Below are 19,803 nucleotides of genomic sequence, written 5' to 3'. Positions count from 1 at the left end.
CTACAAGAGCTAGTTCCAGGACCGGCTCCAAAGCCACAGAGAAACCCTGTCTCGAAAAACAAAAAAGAAAACAAAACAACAACAACAAAAACCAAAAAAAGAAAGAAAAAAGAGAGAGAAAGGGGTTTATAATTTAAAAAACAAATAGTTCTTAAGATCTTATACAAAAATACTTGCTCACTCCAAAAACATTTTGCTTACATAAAATGACAAAGGGAAAAAAAATCACAGTGTACACGCCTGTGGTTGTAGCTCCTAGGGAAGCTGAAGTGAAAGACCATTTGAGCTTTCAAGGTTAAGATCAGTCCATGCAATATGGCAAGGCACTGATTCAAAACAAAAAGAAAACTAACAGGCACTGAAGAGATGGTACAGTGGGTGGAAGCATGTTTTATTCTTGCAGAGGACCTGAGTTCAATTCCCAACACCCATATCAGGCAGCTCACAACTGCTTGTTACCCCAGCTCCAGGGGATGGCCCGACCTCAGATATACACATACATACACAAATATACACATGTACATGTAAATAAATAATAATAAAAAATGAAAAAAAACAAACAGTCCCTTGAAATCTCACTACAGGACAGTCGGTTGAATGAGAAGGGTACCCATGGCTCCCAGCTCATGCTCGCCTACCTGGTCCCCAGTTGGCAGAACTGCGTGAGCAGAGTTAGGAGATGTGGCCTTGTTGGAGGAAGTATGTGACACTTTGAAGTTTCAAAAGATTTGTGTCATTCATTCCCAGTCTGTTTCTCTCTCCCTCCCTCTCTGCCTCCAACTTGTGGATTACGACGTGAGCGCTCAGCTGTCCCTGCCACCATGCCTTTGCTTTGTTGCCATGACGTCTAAACCTGCACCTGTAAGCCCAAGTTAAATGTTGCCTTCTGTAATCGCCTTAATGATGGTGTCACAGCAACAGAAAGTCACTCAGACGCGTACAAAACCACAACTACGAGTCTGGTGATCACCACTTTGAAGCTCACACACAAATCACATTTCCTGTGAAAATGTGTACACGGGACAGCTACTTCTAATATGTTAATGGCACAGCAGCATTTCATTGAATTCAATTTTTTCTTGATGGTTTTCAAGAGGGCTCTGTTGGGCTCACTAGGTACATAGTCAAATCCTATGTAAACAGAGACAACCATGGTCTTCTTCCCAAACAGCCTTTCTTATTTCCTCTGGCTAAGCTCTCCAGAGCAGCACTCAGCGCTGGGTAGAGCCTTGTCCCACAGTGCAGCTGCAGCCTCACAGGGGCTGTGCTGTGTCAGAGGCAGCTCATGACAGGGAGCTAGTACTAGGGAAGTGTCCTTGACCTGGCTGCATCAGTTCAGTTACAAGTCACTATGTTCTATGAAATTTCTGGTCTGTTTCATGTCTCTCAAATGTGTAAAGAAAAGGTATACCGACCTCTCCTACTGACAACTTTTCTCTCACGTTTTTCCAGTAGATGTCTTTATTTTCAGTGTTAGTGAAGAAAAGGAGCCACTCTGCAAAATCTTCCTTCCTCATGAAGTTCAGACCCTTAGAAAACTGAAGGAATTCCATTTCTTGAACTTCCGTTTGTAAGTTTTCCATAAATCTAAACAGTAAAGTACGAAAGTGGTATAAGCAGCGAGCGGCATTCCCCCTTAATACTGTAAGCGGGGCTGTGAGGCAGCTCCCGCCTCCCCACAACTCCTGGCCTCTGGTAGGTGAGCAGAAGGAAGCGTCAGGGCTGTGTCAGGGCGTGAGAGAGCAGCCAGAGACTGGGCAAGTGCAATAGTCCAGCAGGTCTGTGCTGCCATCGGTGTGAGGTATAAAAGTTATGCTGAATGCTGCTTTAACAGATTTACTGAAAAGAGCATTTTCCCAATGCACAAACATCAACAGCCGGAAAAATTAAAGTATAGGGGAGGGCATTCCTTTAAGCTTAATAATTAATGGACACCAACATAGAAACAATGACTTTGTATCAGAAGCTCAGGAGCACATGAAATTATCTGCAGTTTTTGGGGCAACAGCGTGAATCTATGTGACAAAGCACTTTTTTTTTTTTTTAAATAAAACCAGCATGTTACTTTGAGCAAAGTCACACTGATAGCTGTCAGATTAAACTTTTACTTTCTTGAACAAGAATCTAGAAGGACTGCACTAGGTTATTACTTGAGTAATGTCGAAGCCATTATGAGCATCCTACACTGTCACGTGTTGCAATCTCCTTTAAATACATTTTACCTTTTGTGTGCCATAACACAGTTTAAAATGGGTAGAAAATATACATGGGATAAAGAAATGCATACAATCAGGTCAGAGGGAGAAAACCACCACCGTTAGTAGCTTGCTTTAGGGTCTGCATTTCTCCTGTAAACTTCCAAGTGTAGAGGTGAGAAAGGGCGTAGATGTCTGTCTCTGCGACATTTGCTGAATGTACCGGATGCACAGATTTTTGATGCTATATTTCTTTCTGGGTCAAAGCAGAATTTTGTCTAAAACTGAATGCATTTTGTAGGCAAGGTTGGCCTCGAACTCACAGAGATCTGCCTGTGTATTCCTCTTGAGGGCTGGGATTAAAGGTGTGTGTCACCACCGCCCGGATAGTTTCTTCATTTCTTACATATAACATTTCCTCAAATTTTATGTTTACCTTCGAAATTCTTTATAATGAAGTTTTTTTTCTCCTCTTTTCCCAAAGAAACGCACTTGAAGGGTTGTATTAATTCCAGGCTCTTTCACTGCTGGTTCCTATAAAGAAGCACAGAAAGGAACCTGTGGGTGTGAGCTTGGGGAAATGTCCACGAGTGTGTCTTGTAGGAGTGAAGGCAATGAGGACTGTCACTCCTGCCTGCGACCTTGGCTAGCAGGGCTTCCCCCAACTTCCACTACCGTTCTCTGTGATGAAACTCTACAGAAACTAAGAACAGAAGGGACATGCCCTAACAGGACAAACCTACAGCTGAAACTACACCGAATGAAGAAAAGTCGAAAGTCTAGAGAGTCCAGGTGGGACTCCTCGCTCTTTCAGTTCAGCTGGGGTTACAGGTGCGCGCTGCCACGCTGGACTGGTGGACAAGTCCCTCCTAGCGCTCCCTAAAGTGCCCTGACACTGCCACCCAGAGGCTCTCTGCAGCCCACACCACACTGGCCTGGAGTCCAGCGCCCGGTGATCCTTCCAGCTCCACCCTACACTCCTGTCCTCACTGCCGACTTCTCCCCGCACAGAGCGGCAGTCCAGGCAGGGCCATTATTGAACTACAGCCAGCATCACAGACTTACTTTTCTCCAGAACCTGTCTGTTTAAAACAGGGGCTGCGTAACTCATACAACTGGAGGCCTGCAGCTCCCTGGCACTCTTAGCAAAGGCCCCGTCTGCCCCAGGGCCCACAGACACCATTATCTGTGAAAGCATGTCTTCATTCTCTCTTCCACTCAGTTTGGCTATGACTAGAATTTTTTATTTTTAGATTCAGATTTCCACAGTCCTAAGGTTCTACATATCTTGTGAAGTGTAGAGGGTGTCTGCCTCATGATTACAGAACGAGGGGACAAATCAACTGAATAGCAAAATGTCCCCAAATTTAAGCTCAGAAGAGGGATAGCTTCTACTTTTGACATTTACCAAACATCAGACCAAATGTCAAAGCATGAGTAAAATTCATGGTAGCTAAAATATTTTTACTAATTCTTTAAGAATTTCATACAATGTATTTTGATTATATTTACCAACTTTTCCCCTTAATTCCCTGGGAATTTTGTTTTTCTAATTAGATTTGGATTTAAGTCTTGCTCTGAGCATAAATTAAATGAAGTTAGAGGTGCACACCACATCTGCTCTAAAGTCCCTGGTTATGAGATTCTGAGTTTACCTTACAAGTCCACTTCAACTTTTATTCTTTTGAGACAGGTTTCCAGTAGCAAGGAGGACCGTGCCCTCCTAGACTGGGCTGCACATCTGCTTCACTTAAGTGGTGCTGGAACTGAACCCAGGACGCTGTGGACGCTCTGTAAGCACCACCGCGGCGTGCACTGTCAGTCTCCCTGCCTGTTTCCCCTTTAAAGATCTATTTATGTATGTGGGCGTTCGGTCTACATGGATGTCTGTGTACTGGATCCCATAGGCCCAGATTTATAGACAGCTGTGAGCTGCCATGTGGGTGCTGGAAATTGAACTCAGGACCTCTGGAAGCTCAGTCAATACTCTTAACTACTGAGCTCCACTCTTCCTTTTTCTTGAGGTAAAGATCTCACCATAGCTCAATTTGGCCTTGAAGTTGTAATTCTACCTCTGAGCCCCAGATTCTGAGATTTAAGGAGTACAGCACTGTTTTAACAATTTAAACATACTTTGCTCTAAGCAAACAAATATTTCTAAGTTTTCATTTTTGTTTCAGGGAATTTCTCATTCACGTATTAATACATACCTGCCATTGTGTATATGTGGTGTGCATGTGTATGTGCTCATTCACATGTGTGGGCACAGGTGTCTTTGCTGGTGCACATGAGTGGAGGCTCAAGGCTGATGCAGTTCCTTTGGATTGCTCGCCACTGCAGTGAGGCAGGGTCTCTAACTGGCCCTGCCCTGTCAGAGCCCTGTATCTGCAAAGCTGCAGTCACTGTGGCTCTTCCACCCACAAGGTGTACATGAGTTGAGCTCTCATGCTTCCACGCAAATGCTTTAGACGCTGAGCCATTTCCCCAGCTCCTAATTATTGTTGTTTCTAACACTGTTTGTATGTGTGTAGGCCAGAAGACAACCCTAGGTGTCACCCTCAGGAATATGAACACTTTTTTGGGAATCAGGTCTCTCACTGGCCCAGAGCTTACCAACTAGGTTAGGTTAGGTAGCTTGCCAGAGAACCCCAAGGATACTCCTGCCCACTTTTCCAGTGTTGGGATTACAAGTATACACTACCAAATCTAGCTTCTATGTGGGCTCTGGGGATTGAGTTTATGTCCTTGGGCTTTCAATGCAAATGCTTTGCCAACTGAGCAATTCTCTAGCCTGGACTAAATAAAAATAATTTTCTTCCTAAGAAGACAACTTGGCATCAGGTATCCTCCCCTGCTGTGATGTCAGTGGAGGGGAGGTTGTATTTGGTTTCTGAGAGGGTGTCTGTGTAGCTCTGGCTGACCTTGAACTCACAGAGATCTGACTATCTCTGCCTCCTGAGTGCTGGGATACAGATGTGCTCTTGGCAGAGGCTGTGATTTTTAAAAACTGACACATTTGAAATAGATATGTTCTAAACTAGAGTGATTCAGAAGTTTAAGAAAATCTTACAATTACCAGATAATAGTCAGCTGAAATGTATTGGTATATACCACTGGTGGGAATGGAAAGTAGTGTCCCACACGAATACTGGTTAATACTGGTCAGTATGTTAACCTACTCAACAGTAACACGCTCTGATCCAGCAACTGAATTTGTGGTCAGTTACCCCTAAGATATAGTCACACGTCTATAAGAGAGCATAATCCCAGGATTATTCCTTGCAGTCTTATGAACTATGAAAGACAGATATATGGTAAATACTTCCCAAAAGGGGAATGACAGCATAAATATTGTAGCCATACAACAATGTACCTTGAAGCCACAATGAGATGAGATAATGAGCCACGGAGACAGCTTAGTGTGTAGAGCACTTACCACACAGTGTGAGGACCAGAGTTCAGATTTTACCAACACCATGTGTTTGGAAGCGTTTCCTCACATACCTGGGAATCGGCCTCATTCGTCTTCACTGTCTTGAAGTCATCTTGCTTACTTATGATCTTCTGCAACTGAAAAGATTACAGACACACACTTACATGGCTGTCTAATGGAGATCTGAAGTAACCTGAAGACAGATGCTTAGCTGTTACAGGACATCTAGCTGTCTGCGGCTGGCTGTAGGCCATGCAAGACTGCAGGATTAAGCAGGCAGAAAGGCCGCCAGGGCCACAGTTCTCTGCTTAGCAGCAGCTCCTCCAGCAGATGAGCTGCAGACTGCCTTTCACTCCTTTCGGATGGTTTCCATTTGGGCGTGTTTCTTACACCGCTGACACTTTACAGCCACATTTCAGATGCGTATCACACACAACGCCACTCTTCTACATATGTTCTCCCTTTCATTTACTTGTAACATGTTGAAATACTTATATTTTTGTTAACTATAAAACTGTTAACGGTTTCTTAAAACTGAGTATGTTAAGTAGCCTACCTACCTTCCAGAGCCATTTGTACCAGTCTTCATAGGGAAGCAAATGAAAAGAAAGGATTGAAAAGAAGTGAGATGTACACACAATCTCAAACTATGGCTTAAATCAATTAGGAAACAAATCATCAGGTCTTTCTTTAAAAAAAATGACTTGTTAGTAATTTATAAACTGCTAACATTAAGTCAGAGACCATCAATCTACACTTGGAACCCTTCTATGTTTAGTTAGGCAAATGGCTCATGCTGGGTCCTCTAGAGACCTCCCTCCCCTGTGTGCCATGCCCTCCTGGCTTCAGGGAAACAATTGAAAGCTTGACATCACTTTCACCTTTTATGTCTGCCATTGAAAACCCCATGGTACAGCGCCAGGCCCAATTCTCACACTCCGTATCCCTCCTTTGCCCAACACCTGCACTTCTTTCAGGCAGAAATGAACATAATCCAACAAAGATAAGAGCAACAGACTTCCATGTAAGGAACACTCAGCCTCTGGGAGGAGCAGCACTCTGGGGTGCTCCCTGCTTGTTACTCTGGACAGTGCTTTAGAAAAAATTGACATACATTAAAACCCAGATCCTGGCCAGGCAGTGGTGGTACACATCTTTAATCCCAGTACTTGGGAGGCAGAGGCAGGCGGATCTCTGTGAGTTTGAGGCAAGCTTGGTCTACAAGAACTAGTTCCAGGACAGGCTCCAAATCTACAGAGAAACCCTGTCTCGAAAAACAAGAACAACACCACCCAACCAAACAACTACCAATCAAACAAACAAACCAACCAGATCCTAGCCTTGTACACTTGAAAAATTATCTCTCTGAAGTCAACCTGTCCTTCCTGAATGTCCATGGAAGCAATTCTGTTTTTTCTCTAAATTAATTTCACTTTGTTTTCAAGTGTAACTGAACACTGCATATTGTTCTGCATGTGCCTTTTTTCTTTCAGCATGGTTATCTCAAGATTCATGCATGTTGCCTGTTTGTATTCACTGCTGAGTTGTGTCGCACTGACTCCAACACTTTTCAGCTTATTCATCTGCCTGTGATGAGGGATGCCCTTTTGTATGCTGTGAATGTTTTATTACCATTGGTTAATGAAGAAGCTGATTTGAGGAGTATTGGTATTAGTTCTTTGAAAATCATGTAGAATTCTGCACTGAAACCATCTGGTTCTGGGATTTTTTTGGCTAGGAGACTTTTGATGACTGTTTCTATTTCTATAGCAGTTATAGGCCTATTTAATTTGTTTATCTGGTGTTGATTTAATTTTGGTAAGTGATATTTATCCATAAAATTGTCCATCTCCTTTAATTTCCAATTTTGAGGGGTATGGGTTTTCAAAGTATGATCTGATGAGTCTCTGGATATCCTCTGTGTCTATTGTTATGTCCCCCTTTTTGTTTCTGATTTTGTTAATTTGGGTATTTCTTTCTGCCTTTTGGTTAGTTTCGATAAAGGTTTGTCTATTTTGTTGATTTTCTCAAAGAACCAACTCTTTGTCTCATTGTTTCTTAGTATTGTTTTGTTTCTGTACTGTTGAATTCCGCTCTCAATTTGATTATTTCCTGCTGTCTAGTCCTCCTGGGTGAGTTTGCTTCTTTTAGTTCTAGTGTTTTCAGGAATAATGTGGGATGTCCTTCTGTACATGTGTTGCTTTTATTGGTTAATGAATAAAGCTGCTTTGGTGTATAGCAGGGCAGAATATAGCCAGGCTGGAAGAGAGATGTAGAGAGAGTAGGGTAAGTCAAGGAGACTCCATGTAGCTGCTGAAGGAGAAAAATGCCGGAATGCCAGAAATTTACAGGTAGATCACAGTCTTGTGACAATACACAGATTAATAAAAATGGGTTAATTTAAGATATAAAAGCTAGTTAGAAATATGCATGAGACATTGGCCAAATAGTGTTATAATTAACATAGTATCTCTGTGATTATTCGGGTCTGGGCAGCTGGGAAACGAGCAAGCAGCCTCTGCTTACAAAATGGCACCCAATGTTCAGCAATGTACATCCACATAAAGCCTCAGAAAGCTTAATTAAACAAAGAGCTTCTAGATCCACAAAATTGAGAGTCAATTGGAGCTTCTTGGTAGCTGCATTTTTTTTCAGATAGGTTCTGTTTGCTGGTGGTGAGCAGAGGCGTGGCTCATTTAAGAGAAGGCTTCCTGACTCAGCATTAGCAGCAAAAACTGCATGGCTTCTTTAAGAGATGGCTTTTTGGTACATGCTGGCAGTAAAAACTCTAACTCTTGGGGGCTGGAGAGATGGCTCAGAGGTTAAAAGCACTTCCTGCTCTTCCAAAGGTCCTGAGTTCAATTCCTAGCAACCACATGGTGGCTCACAACCATCTGTAATGGGGTCTGGTGCCCTCTTCTGGCCTGCAGGCATATACACAGACAGAATATTGTATACATAATAACTAACTAACTAAATAAATATTAAAAAACTCTGACTCTTTTGGGAGGACCTGCATTTAAACGGGCTTATGAGTAGTGTGCTACAAATTACCTAATGGCACACAGACACACTGCCTCCCTAGAGCTGGGGCGGTGAGCATGGCTCACAGAGTCGGTGAACATATTTCTGCCATGTTGGATGGGGCAGAACAGGCAGGGCCATGGAGTTGGTCCTAGTCACACTTGCTTAATGTTTAGGGAAAAAATGGCACTCCTGGTCAGAAAATGATTAGATATATACAATAAAGACAGATTTAGACAAAAATAAACCTCTGAATGGGTCACAGTGTGTTAAAAAAATTTATGTAGGCTTGGGAGAGACAGGAAAAAGAGTACAGACAGTTATAAAAAGAAGTAAATAGTTTTAAAAATAAAACTAATCTTTAAAAAGACAGTAAAAATAATATAAAAGAGTACAGTCATGGATTAAAGCGGTATAGAAAAATAAGTCACATAAAGATAGAAAATACAGTCTAGATTATGTATGTTATTGTGTTTTCTTTGAATTTTTTGCCCGTGAATGAGCTAACTATAAAGATATATTTAATTTCATTGTTCAATATGCTAAGCTAAACCAGCATATATATATTAAAAGGTATCTTGACTTCAAAATTTGGTTCTAAGGATATGTTGCTTTGGATAAGATGTTCTGCTTTTGTTTCCACAGAAGACAAGAACCTGTGGATTCTTTCCAAGCTAATATGGTTTGATGGAACAAGACCCCCTTAAAGGTCTCCATGAAGCCAAAAATACTTCACTCACCAAACGGGAAGCAGTTTAGTGAAAACTATGCCCAATTTCCCAAAATGATTTATTATAAATGTTTGTTTTCATTTAAGGTGGGATATAATATAGAAATGAATACTTTACATTGGTATGGTCTTTGATTTATTGATACAATAAATTAAGGTCAATTTTGTTATCTATATCTATATATATCATATATATCTGCTTTTGTTTAAGGTATTATGTTTATAAGTCTCATTTAAAAATATAATATATAGCCGAGTGGTGGTGGCGCACGCCTTTAATCCCAGCACTTGGGAGGCAGAGGCAGGCGGATCTCTGTGAGTTCGAGGCCAGCCTGGTTTACAAGAGCTAGTTCCAGGACAGGAACCAAAAGCAACGGAGAAACCCTGTCTCGAAAATCTAATATATATATATTATATAATTAAAAATTATAGAATAGTCATTTATAAGAGTCAAACTTGCAGTCATGTTAGTTAGGTTTTCTAGATATACAGAGAAATTTTTCAGTTAGATAGATAGTCTTTAAACCTTTCAAAGGCCTACAGAATATGGCGAATATGGCATCTAAAATGTTTTAACAACTTAAGACTTTTCTCAACAGTGAGACACGTCTGCTTCTGGCAGCACCAAATACTTCAGAGAGGTTGATGGGCATTGAAGAAATTCATTTTAGAATTTGCCTTCAATGTGACAAGGCTAGTCATTTGGGCAAGAAACTGCTCTTGCCTGGACTGCTTGATGGTATGCTATATGAACTGAACATGCAGGGCACACAGAAAAATGGCTGCTGAAATTGCTTAAAGGTGAGACAGTTCTTTAGGGTTCCTGTTTCATGAAATAACTGCCAGATATTCTGCAGGAAACAGAAGAACATGACTAACAAACTGGCAATATGGACAGAATAGTTCCTCAAATTTCCTGCTTCATGGAAAAGTCTGCTGGATACTATGGACCTATAGGCTGAAGGAGGATGCCCCAATGGTACAGAAGAACTCTGGTTGCCTATCCAGGCATTGAGATGTCTCTGTCAATTCTAGTGTTTTAGAAGTTGCTTACAATGCACTTCCTGTTTACTTAGGTAATAGTATATCCAACTGGGGTCTTTGGAGAGCTGAAGACAGATAGTTATAATTTTCCTTAGTTATGATAAAAGATAAATTAGATATAACTTTAGACTCACAAAGATAGGATAGATGATAGAGTATTTTCCTTAATTTGCCAAATATAAGTGGACTAAATATTGTAACTATAATTCTTGTTTGATAGCTGTTTTGTATATGTAATTTTACTATGTTAAAGTTAAAAACCTTTTTAATTAGACAGAAAAGGGGAGAAGATGTGGGATGTTTTTCTGTATAAATGTTGCTTTTATTGGTTAATGAATAAAGCTGCTCTGGCCTATGGCAGGGCAGAATATAGCCAGGCAGGAATGACATATATATAGAAAGTAGGCTGAGTCAAGGAGATGCCATGTAGCTGCTGAAGGAGAAAGATGCCAGAATATGAGAACTTTACTGGTAGGCCACAACCTTGTAGCAATACATAGATTAACAGAAATGGGTTAATTTAAGATGTAAGAGATAGTTAGAAATATGCATGAGCTATTGGCCAAACAGTGTTGCAATTAATATATTATCTGTGTGATTGATTCGAGTATGGGTGGCTGGGAAATGAATGAGCAGCCTCCGCTTTCACAGGTGTTCTATTAACTCACTAGTGTGGGATTTTTCCAGTTTCTTTATGCACAGCTTTCATTATGTCCAATAAATTTGGGTATGTTATGTGGTCATTTTTATTGAATTTTAGGAAGTTTTTAATGTCTTCTTTTATTTCTTCCTTGACACATTGGTGACTCAGGTGAGCACTGTTTAATTTCCATGTGTTTATGGGATTTCTGAAATTAGTGTTGCTGTTGAAATCTAATTTTAAGCCATGGTGGTCTGATAAGATACATGGAGTTATTCCATTTTTTAAAAATATATATCTGTTAAGGTTTGCTTTATTACCTAATATGTGGTCAGTTTTTGAAAAGGTTTCATGAGGTGCTGAGAAGAAGGTATATTATGTTTGGATAGAATATTCTATAGATGTCTGTTAAGTCCATTTGTTAGTTCCCTTGTTAGTTCCCTTATTTCTCTGTTAAGTTTCTGTCTGGTAGACCTGTCCAGTAATGAGAGTGGGGTGCTGAAGTCTCCCACTACTAGTGTGTGGGGTTTAAGGTATGATTTAAGCTTTTATTTAAAGATTTATTTATTTATTATATATACAGTATTTTCAGTATTCTGTCTGCATATGTGCCTGAAGGCCAGAAGAGGGCGCCAGATCTCTTTACAGATGGTTGTGAGCCACCATGTGGTTGCTGAGAATTGAACTCAGGACCTTTGGAAGAGCAGGCAGTGCTCTTAACAGCTGAACCACCTCTCCATCCCTGATTTAAACTTTCTAAGTGTTTCTTTTACATATGAGGGTGCCCTTGTATTTGGTGCACAGATGTTCAGCACTGAGATTCTCTTGACAGATTTTTCATGTGACAAAAATGAAATGTCCTTTTTTTGTCTCTTTTGATTGATTTTAGTTTGAAATCTATTTTCTTAAATATTAGGATAGCTATACCACCTTGTTTCTTAGGTCCATTTGATTGGAAAATTTTTTCCCAACCCTTTACTCTGAGGCAATGTCTGTCTTTGAGGTTGAGGTGTGTGTGTGTGTTTTTTAAAATATTTATTTATTTATTTTGTGTACAGCATTCCACGTGTGCCTGCAAGCCAGAAGGGGGTGCCAGATGTCACTATATATGGCTGTGAGTCACCATGTGGTTGCTGGGAATTGAACTCAGGACCTCTGGAAGAGCAGTCAGTGCTCATAACCACTGAGCCATCTCTCCAGCCCCGAGGTGTGTTTCTTTTATGTAGCAGAAGGATGGATTCTGTTTTCAATCTGTTAGCCTGTGTCTTTTTATAGGTGAGTTGAGTTCATTTATATTAAGTGATATTAATGACCAGTGATTGCTAGTTCCTGTTATTTTAGTTTTTGTTGTTGGTGACATCACTGTGTGTTTTTTTTTCCTTCTTTGGGATTTGCTGTGAGATAATCTACTGTCTGTGTTTCTGTAGATGTAACCAACTTCCTTGGGTTAGAGTTTTCCTTTAGTACTTTGTGTAGGGCTGTGTTTGTGGCTAGGTATTGGTTAAATCTGGTTGTTACAGAATATTTTATTTTGTCCATCTATGGTGATTGAAAGTTTTGCTGGATATAGAAGTTTGGGCTGGCATCCGTAGTCTCTTGATGTCTTAATTAAATGCTTGATCAGGATCTTCTGGCTTTCATTGTTTCCAGTGAGTATTCAGGTGTAATTCTGATAGGTCTGCCTTTATATGTTACTTGGCATTTTTCCTTGGCAGCTTTTAATATTCTTTATTCTGTCTGTTTAGCATTTTGATTATTATGTGGTGAGAGGACTTTTTTTTTGGGTCCAGTTTATTTGGTGTTCTATAAGCCTCTTGTATCTTCATATGCATATCTTTCTTTAGATTAGGAAAGTTTTTGTCTATGATTTTGTTAAATAAATTTTCTGTGCTTTTGAGTTGGACTACTTCTATTTCTATATTATTCTTAGGTTTGGTCTTTTCATGGTGTCCCATATTTCCTGGGTATTTTGTGTTAAGCTTTTGTTAGATTTACTGTTTCCTTTGACCAATGAGACTATTTCCTTTATTGAGATTCTCTCTTCCATTTCTTGTATTCTACTGTTTATGCTTGCATTTGTAATTCCTGATAGTTTTCCCATATTTTCCATTTCCAGAATCCCCTTGGTTTGTGTTTTTTTTATTGTCCCTATTTTGGTTTTCAAGTCTTGAATCATTTCTTTCACCTGTTTGATTTGTTTTTTCTTGGTTTTCTCTAAGGGATTTGATTTCTTCCAATTTTTTTGTTTGTCTTTTCCTCCTTTTCTTTAAGGGAATTTTTCCCTTTCCACTTTAAGGGCCTCAAAGTTATTTTTTAGGGTATTTTCTTCTGCTTGGTGTGTATTGCTTTTGTATTGGTGTGTTTAAGACTTGAAGTTGTAGAGTCACTAGTTTTTGTTGGTGTGTGTTGCTCTTTGTGATATTGAGTGTGTTCTTACCTTGCCTACCCATCTTTTTTTTTCTGATTGGTGTAGTTGGGGCCATGTTTCTGGTGATCCTAGGTTCAGATGGTTGCTCTTCCTGGTAGAGTCACCCTGGAGGTTACTCGCATTCCAGGAGGGTTGCTCAGCATTCCCAGAGGTCACTCTGTACTCTGCAATCCTGGAGGTGGTTGTTCAGGTTTGCTCCCCCAGAGGTCGCTTGCTTGGGCCTGCTCCTAAGAGGTTGTTTGGGCCTGGTCACGTGATGTTGGCTGGCTTAAACCTGCTCCAGAGGCCACTGGCTCATGCTCCCTCGGAGGTTGCTGGGTCAGGCCTGCTTCTGCAGAGGTCCATTCTAACCTTTTCACATGCATTTTTTTTTCTTCTTGAATGGCTGCTGTCACTGGAATGTCCAGCAAAACACCGAACTCTAGAGTTAAAAACAAACCTCTCTGCCTGCTCCTCATGCTGCATGGAAAGCATCCAGGATCCCCCAAACCTCAGCATCATGCTGGGTTCTTGGCGCTGGGGATTGAACTCAGGGTCTGATGCAATTAGCATGTGAGCTCCTGAGGTGTACCCCAGCATGTGAGCTCCTGAGCTATACCCAGACCCTCTAAGATTTGGCAAATACTCTTTATCAGAATGAAGACACTGTTTCCTACTTCATTGACTTTTAATAATGATACATTTGGTTAATGTTTGATGTATACTGACATAATTAGCTGGGCATGATGGTGCATGCACAGACCTGCAGTACTTGGAAATGAAGGCAGCAGGATCAGAAGTTCATCGCCAGCCTGGGTGTTACATAAGAGCTGTCTCTAAAGGCCAAAGGACAACAAAGAAAGAGACAGTATATGTATACATGGCCTCTTCTGTTGTTACTGTGTCAGGGTGGTGGACTGTATTGACTGATTTCCTAGCTAAGGAGCTCACTGCTATTTCTATTTTGACCTCATTCTGCACTTCACACATGGATTGGTTTGCTTTTTCTGGGTAAGGGCAGAATTCTGTATTTTGGTTTGTGAGGACAGGACTAGAATTTACTTCTTGGCAGGTCTTTCTCTGGTTTTAGTTACCAGGAACATCTTGGGCTTCCTTTCCTTTATCTTGTGTTTCTGGAGGGTTTGTAAAAGTTTGGCATTATCTCCTTAATTCCAATGAAACCATGTGCACTTGAATGTCTTTGTGGGACGATTTTGGGATAGTGATTTCTAGGCTTCTGATAAAGGATTGTTCATATTTAGATACTGTATCTTGTTAGTTTTACTGAAGACATGAGTTCATTTCATCTGAGCACATATGAACTGGCTGCCACAATACTCAATATTCCATTTCTGTGCTTGGCTATCAGTAGCATCTGTGGCACTGTCTCCTTTGATACAAAGTATTGTTAATATATCCTTCCTTTCCAGATTATTCATTCATTTTGAAAATCTGTCACATAAGGTACCAGAGATGGCTTAGGGTTAAGAGCACTTGCTGTCCTTGTAGACTCTACAAGAGCAGTGGTTCTCAACCTTCCTAATGCTGAGACCCTTGTTTCTCATGTTGTAGTGACCCTCAATCATAAAATTATTTGCTGCTATTTTATAACTGTAATTTTGCTACTGTTATGGATTGGAATGTGAAGCTCTGATATGTGATCCCTAGGTTGAGAACTGCTGTAAGGATCTGGATTTGGTTCTGAGCACTCACAAGGGTCTAAGGAATCTGATACTCTTTTCTGGACTTCACAGGCACTGCATACATGTGGTGTACTAAGAATATGCAGGCAAAGCACCCATACACATAATAAAAATAAAAAAAAAATCTCTAAAAAGCTATTGTGTAAGAAAGTAAAATTTAAAAACGAAACATGGATGTTTTATCTGGACATACATACGAGTGTACACTACATGCTGCCACTTAGAGACCACAAGAGAGAGTGTTGGATACCCTAAAACTAGAGTTATAGAGAGCTGTGAGCTGCCAGTGGATGCTGGGTCCTCTCCAGAGTAGCCAGTGCTCTTAACACTGAGTTATCGCTTCAGCCCATACACAAAAATTTAAAATAAATACTTTAAGATGGATGTAATCAATAAAATGGCTAATTATAAATTTTATAGAAAGCTTAAAACTTGTTCTTTTGTTATGAAACATTAAATACAGTCGAATTTAACCTTCATATAATCTTTCTTCAAAAAGTTACAAAACAAACAAAATAAATCAAAAAATGTAATTAGTTAATTGAAGTATGAATTTCTTAGGAGTCTTATAACACAGTGTGAAATTTAGAATAGCAAGGACCTGTCCTGATAGATTTTGTGCTTGATAAATCTTATAATGTTAGGTTTTACCTAGAACACTTTAGTTTGGACTCATAAAGAGGTTCTGATAGCCTCTGAACACTGAAGATTGCAGTGTCTGGGGCCAGAGAGGTAACTCAGTAGGTAAGAGTGTTTGAGCCAATCCTGGGAACCTGAGTTCAATCCCCAGGACCCACACTGGGAAAAGAGTGAACCAACTTTCACAGCTGTCCTTTGACTTCCACACTTGGGCCGTGTGTGTGTTTGTGTGTGTGTGTGTGTGTGTGTGACTAAATTTGACTTAAAAAAGATTATAGCGCTTATATGAATTCTAACATTTCCATTTGAGACATTTGAAAGTATGAACCTAAACATCTCAGTTCAACATTTGGGTCAGAGGGTCTTTCTCTTCCCTAAGACAATCTCTGACACGGTAGCATGGAACCCGGCTAATGTAACAAGCTGTGTGTGCTTGCTCTATGAGAAAGCACTGCTGGAGGTGCTGGGGAGACAGAAAGCTCCTTGCTGTCACTGAATTTCCATTCTAATGGGTTGAAGAGAACAGACATGCAGAGCAATTGCTGGTGCTGTGCACTGTAAATAAAACACTGAAGCAGGGATGGGAGAGAGACTGCTGGGGGTGCAGGCGGCTTCCTCCAGGCGGTTCTCCTTGATGACACGAGTGCCCGCTTCTGCATGACTGAAAATGCCTGAATGAGTGTAGTAAGGACAACCAAGCAGAGGAAAGAACAAGGACTTGGGCACAGGGGTGCCATGTCACAGGGACACATATAGAGATTAGCTGTGGAAGGCCCTCCAGGTGCCTATCTGCTACATACAAATTCTGAATGACTTAGCTGGGTGATGGTGGCACACATCTTTAATCCTAGCACCCAGGAGGCAGATCTCTGTGAGTTTGAGACCAGCCTGGTCTACAAGAGTTAGTTTCAGGACAGGCTCCAAAGCTATAGAGAAACCCTGTCTCGAAAAACAAACAAACAAAAAACAAAAACAAAACAACAAAAAAGAAATTCTGAATGACTGAGGACATACTGTTGAATGGATTTCTGAATCTTTGTTGACCAACACTTTCAATTTCAGACTGAACATGAATTAGGCAGAGTCAATTTATTTCTCTTTGCTTCCAAGACAGTTTACATTCAGGAATGGGAGAATCATTACAAAACCAAGGAGAATAAACTCTATCAAAGGTTTTTCTATGTATTTAGCAGCAACTCTAGCAGGTGTATTTAGTTTGATCAACTCCTAACACTCTTATACTAAGAGCACAGTCCTTTCCATCAGTATGAGAGTAGCTCGGAATGAAAGGACCACCTAAGGGGCCGTTTCCCCGGTGAACAGACTGGTCATTAATCCTCTGTCTAGAGAAGCTGCTTAAAACCCTGGCACTCGGCCCACAAGCAGACGCACCATCTATCAAGGTAAAGATTACATAGATCAACTATTACTGGCTTTGATCACTGTCCATACTGTTTATCACACCTGACAGAGAGCAACTCACGTAGATGACAACTTTCGCCAGTTCTCAGGCTGAAGAAGTAGGCACCGTGCTACCCAACAGCTTTTCATCTAGATGTTAACAAAGCACAAATGCTCACTAGTATGGAAGTTACAAACTGAGGCAATCTGCACATTAGGACACTTTCACAAGACATTACAGATGTGTATCTTATCACTGTATCACCACACCTGGCTCTTTCAAGAATATGAATATGTATGCATGTGTATATATATAAGTATGTAATAAACATACTTAAGTTTATTAAACTAAGGACCATGGAAGTTAAACAATTAAAATAACTTATAGAAATGTAGTTTTCTTCCTTGAAATTATTTCTTCAAAAATTGATAAATGTATCAATCCCCTGGCTATCAAGTTCCATTTCTATAGCCAGCACAAAGAGCCCACTATAGGCATACAAGGTTGGCTTTAAAGCCTTAACCTTCAAACAATCAGTGATGTGTCCCAACAGTTACTTTCTGTTTCCTTTCTACGTGTGGTGCATGTGCATGTGGAGGTCAGAGAGCAGGCTGGGGTATTCTGCCATCAGTCGCCACTGTCTTGAAGTCATCTTGAGTACTTACCATCTTCTGTAGCTGACAAGACTTCAGACAAGCTTCCATGCCACCATGGCTTTGTGATTTTTGCCTCAGGTCACCCCCAAACATTACTGAAGTGCAACTCTGAGCTTTGGAATTGTGATGGTGATCCCTGAAGGGGTCTTGTTCAGTATATCTGAGAAGATTATGTCTAGCTGAGCCGTGGTGGCGCATGCCTTTAATCCCAGCATTTAGAAGGCAGAGGCAGGTGGATCTCTGTGAGTTCAAGCCCACCCTGATCTATAGAGTGAGTTCCAGAACAGGCAGGGTTACACAGAGAAACCCCTCTCAACCCACCCCCCAAAAAGAAAATCGCCTCTAACTTCACTACTAAAAGACATACTCCTCATGATTAACAGGAATAATATCACAAAGTTTTCCAGGTCTTGGAGAATTACACATGTGCAAATTCTACAGGTTGGTTAATCTGAGAGAATCAATTCTCTACCTCATGGACTTTTCATATACACTACTCTCTAAGGTAGATGAAGTAGCTGGACAGCAATGGTGTCTTCTAAGACACTGCACAGATATTTCAGGCTCTATCTGTGCAAGCGCATTTTCTTCCATTGCTTTAACTTAAGTTCCTTTAAAAATGATCATATATCTCAAAAGGGGGTGCCAGTGAGTGGCTCAGAGTATCAACCTTAATGACCTAAATTTGAACTACAGGATCCACAGTGGAAGGAGAGAACTGACTCCTGTTAGCTGTCCTATAACATGTGCCCCATGGCATGTGTGTGCTCATATATACACGTCCATGTACATATGTATACATACGCACACACACAAAAATCTCAAAATAATTTCCCAAATTTACTGATAGAAAATTTTCATTTCCTATTTATTCTCCAGTCTCTACGTCTCTTTAAAAATTTTAAAATGATTTTGTATGTGTATGAATGTTTTGTGTGCATGTTCGTATGTGTACCGTGTGTGTGCCTAGTGCCTGTGAATGTCAGAAGAGGGCATAGGATTCCTTGGAACCAGAGTTACAGGTGGTTTTGAGCTGCCATTAGGTTCTGGGTCCTACACAAAAGCAAAAATAATGCTCTCAACTGCTGAGCTATCTATCCAATCTACTTAACCTCTCTTTTGAAATGTTTCTGTAGTAACAAGGAATTGAAATTAGTCTATTCAACTAAAAAGCCCTCATTCTAGAGCAGAGATTTAACTTAATCATGTGTTTGTTATACAGGTATTTTTGTGTGCTTATTGCAGCATGTGTATGTTAAATGCAGGCATGTGTGAGTGCCTGTGTTTGAGGAGAGGCCAGAGCACCATGATGGATGCCCTCTTCTATTGCTCTCTGTCCTATTCCCTCAAGACAGAGTCTCTTACTCAATCTGGAACTCACTGGTTTCTGTTAGCCTGGTTGACTGGCATGTTCCCGAGATGTACCCACCTTCATCCCCACACTGGGGTTATAGATGTGCATGGCCACATGTGGGTGCTGGTGATCTGAATCCAGGCCCTCATGCTGTGCAACAAGTACTCTCAGCCACCGAACCATCTCCCTGGCCTACCGCCTTCATTTCTAAAATTAACACTTAAACAGAGCTACCACTCCTGGTCACTTCAGGTAAGACAGTCTCTGCACTTTAGCCCAGAGGGTCTGCCTGCCATGCGACAGCCTACTCAGATTTCATATCATTCACCTTCCCTTCCTCACAGGCCTAGATGGACACATCTATCTACTCTGGATCATTCCTAATGATGTTAAGCATTGGTGAGTCTACTTTTTGAGGGGCTCCACTGTTTTACAGTTCATTCTCCACTGAGGTCTTTTTCTGCTCTTCCTCTGTTCCAAGGTTTTGCAAGAGTTTCTTGTACAAAACAACAACAACAACAAACCCCCCAAAACAAAAAACAACCATTTTCAAAGCTACAGTATGAAGCTGGGTCA

The 19,803-nt window shown here is 40.7% G+C and overlaps 1 protein-coding gene across 1 annotated transcript in view; it reads right to left on the bottom strand.

Moving 5' to 3' along the window:
• Micu2 (mitochondrial calcium uptake 2) overlaps positions 1-19,803 on the bottom strand; it is a 92,030-nt gene that overhangs the window by 11,540 nt on the left and 60,687 nt on the right. Inside the window, exons 7-9 of the mRNA XM_057786190.1 lie at positions 5,700-5,765; positions 2,632-2,729; positions 1,416-1,587 (exon numbers count right to left, since the gene is read on the bottom strand). Of these exons, the coding sequence (XP_057642173.1) occupies positions 1,416-1,587; positions 2,632-2,729; positions 5,700-5,765 (336 nt within the window). The remainder of the gene's footprint in view (positions 1-1,415; positions 1,588-2,631; positions 2,730-5,699; positions 5,766-19,803) is intronic.

The sequence above is a fragment of the Chionomys nivalis genome, chromosome 12, assembly GCF_950005125.1.
Source record: "Chionomys nivalis chromosome 12, mChiNiv1.1, whole genome shotgun sequence".
Lineage (NCBI taxonomy): Eukaryota > Metazoa > Chordata > Mammalia > Rodentia > Cricetidae > Chionomys > Chionomys nivalis.
The sequence above is the reverse complement of the archived record's forward strand: the minus strand, read 5'-3'. Positions and strand labels throughout refer to the sequence as shown.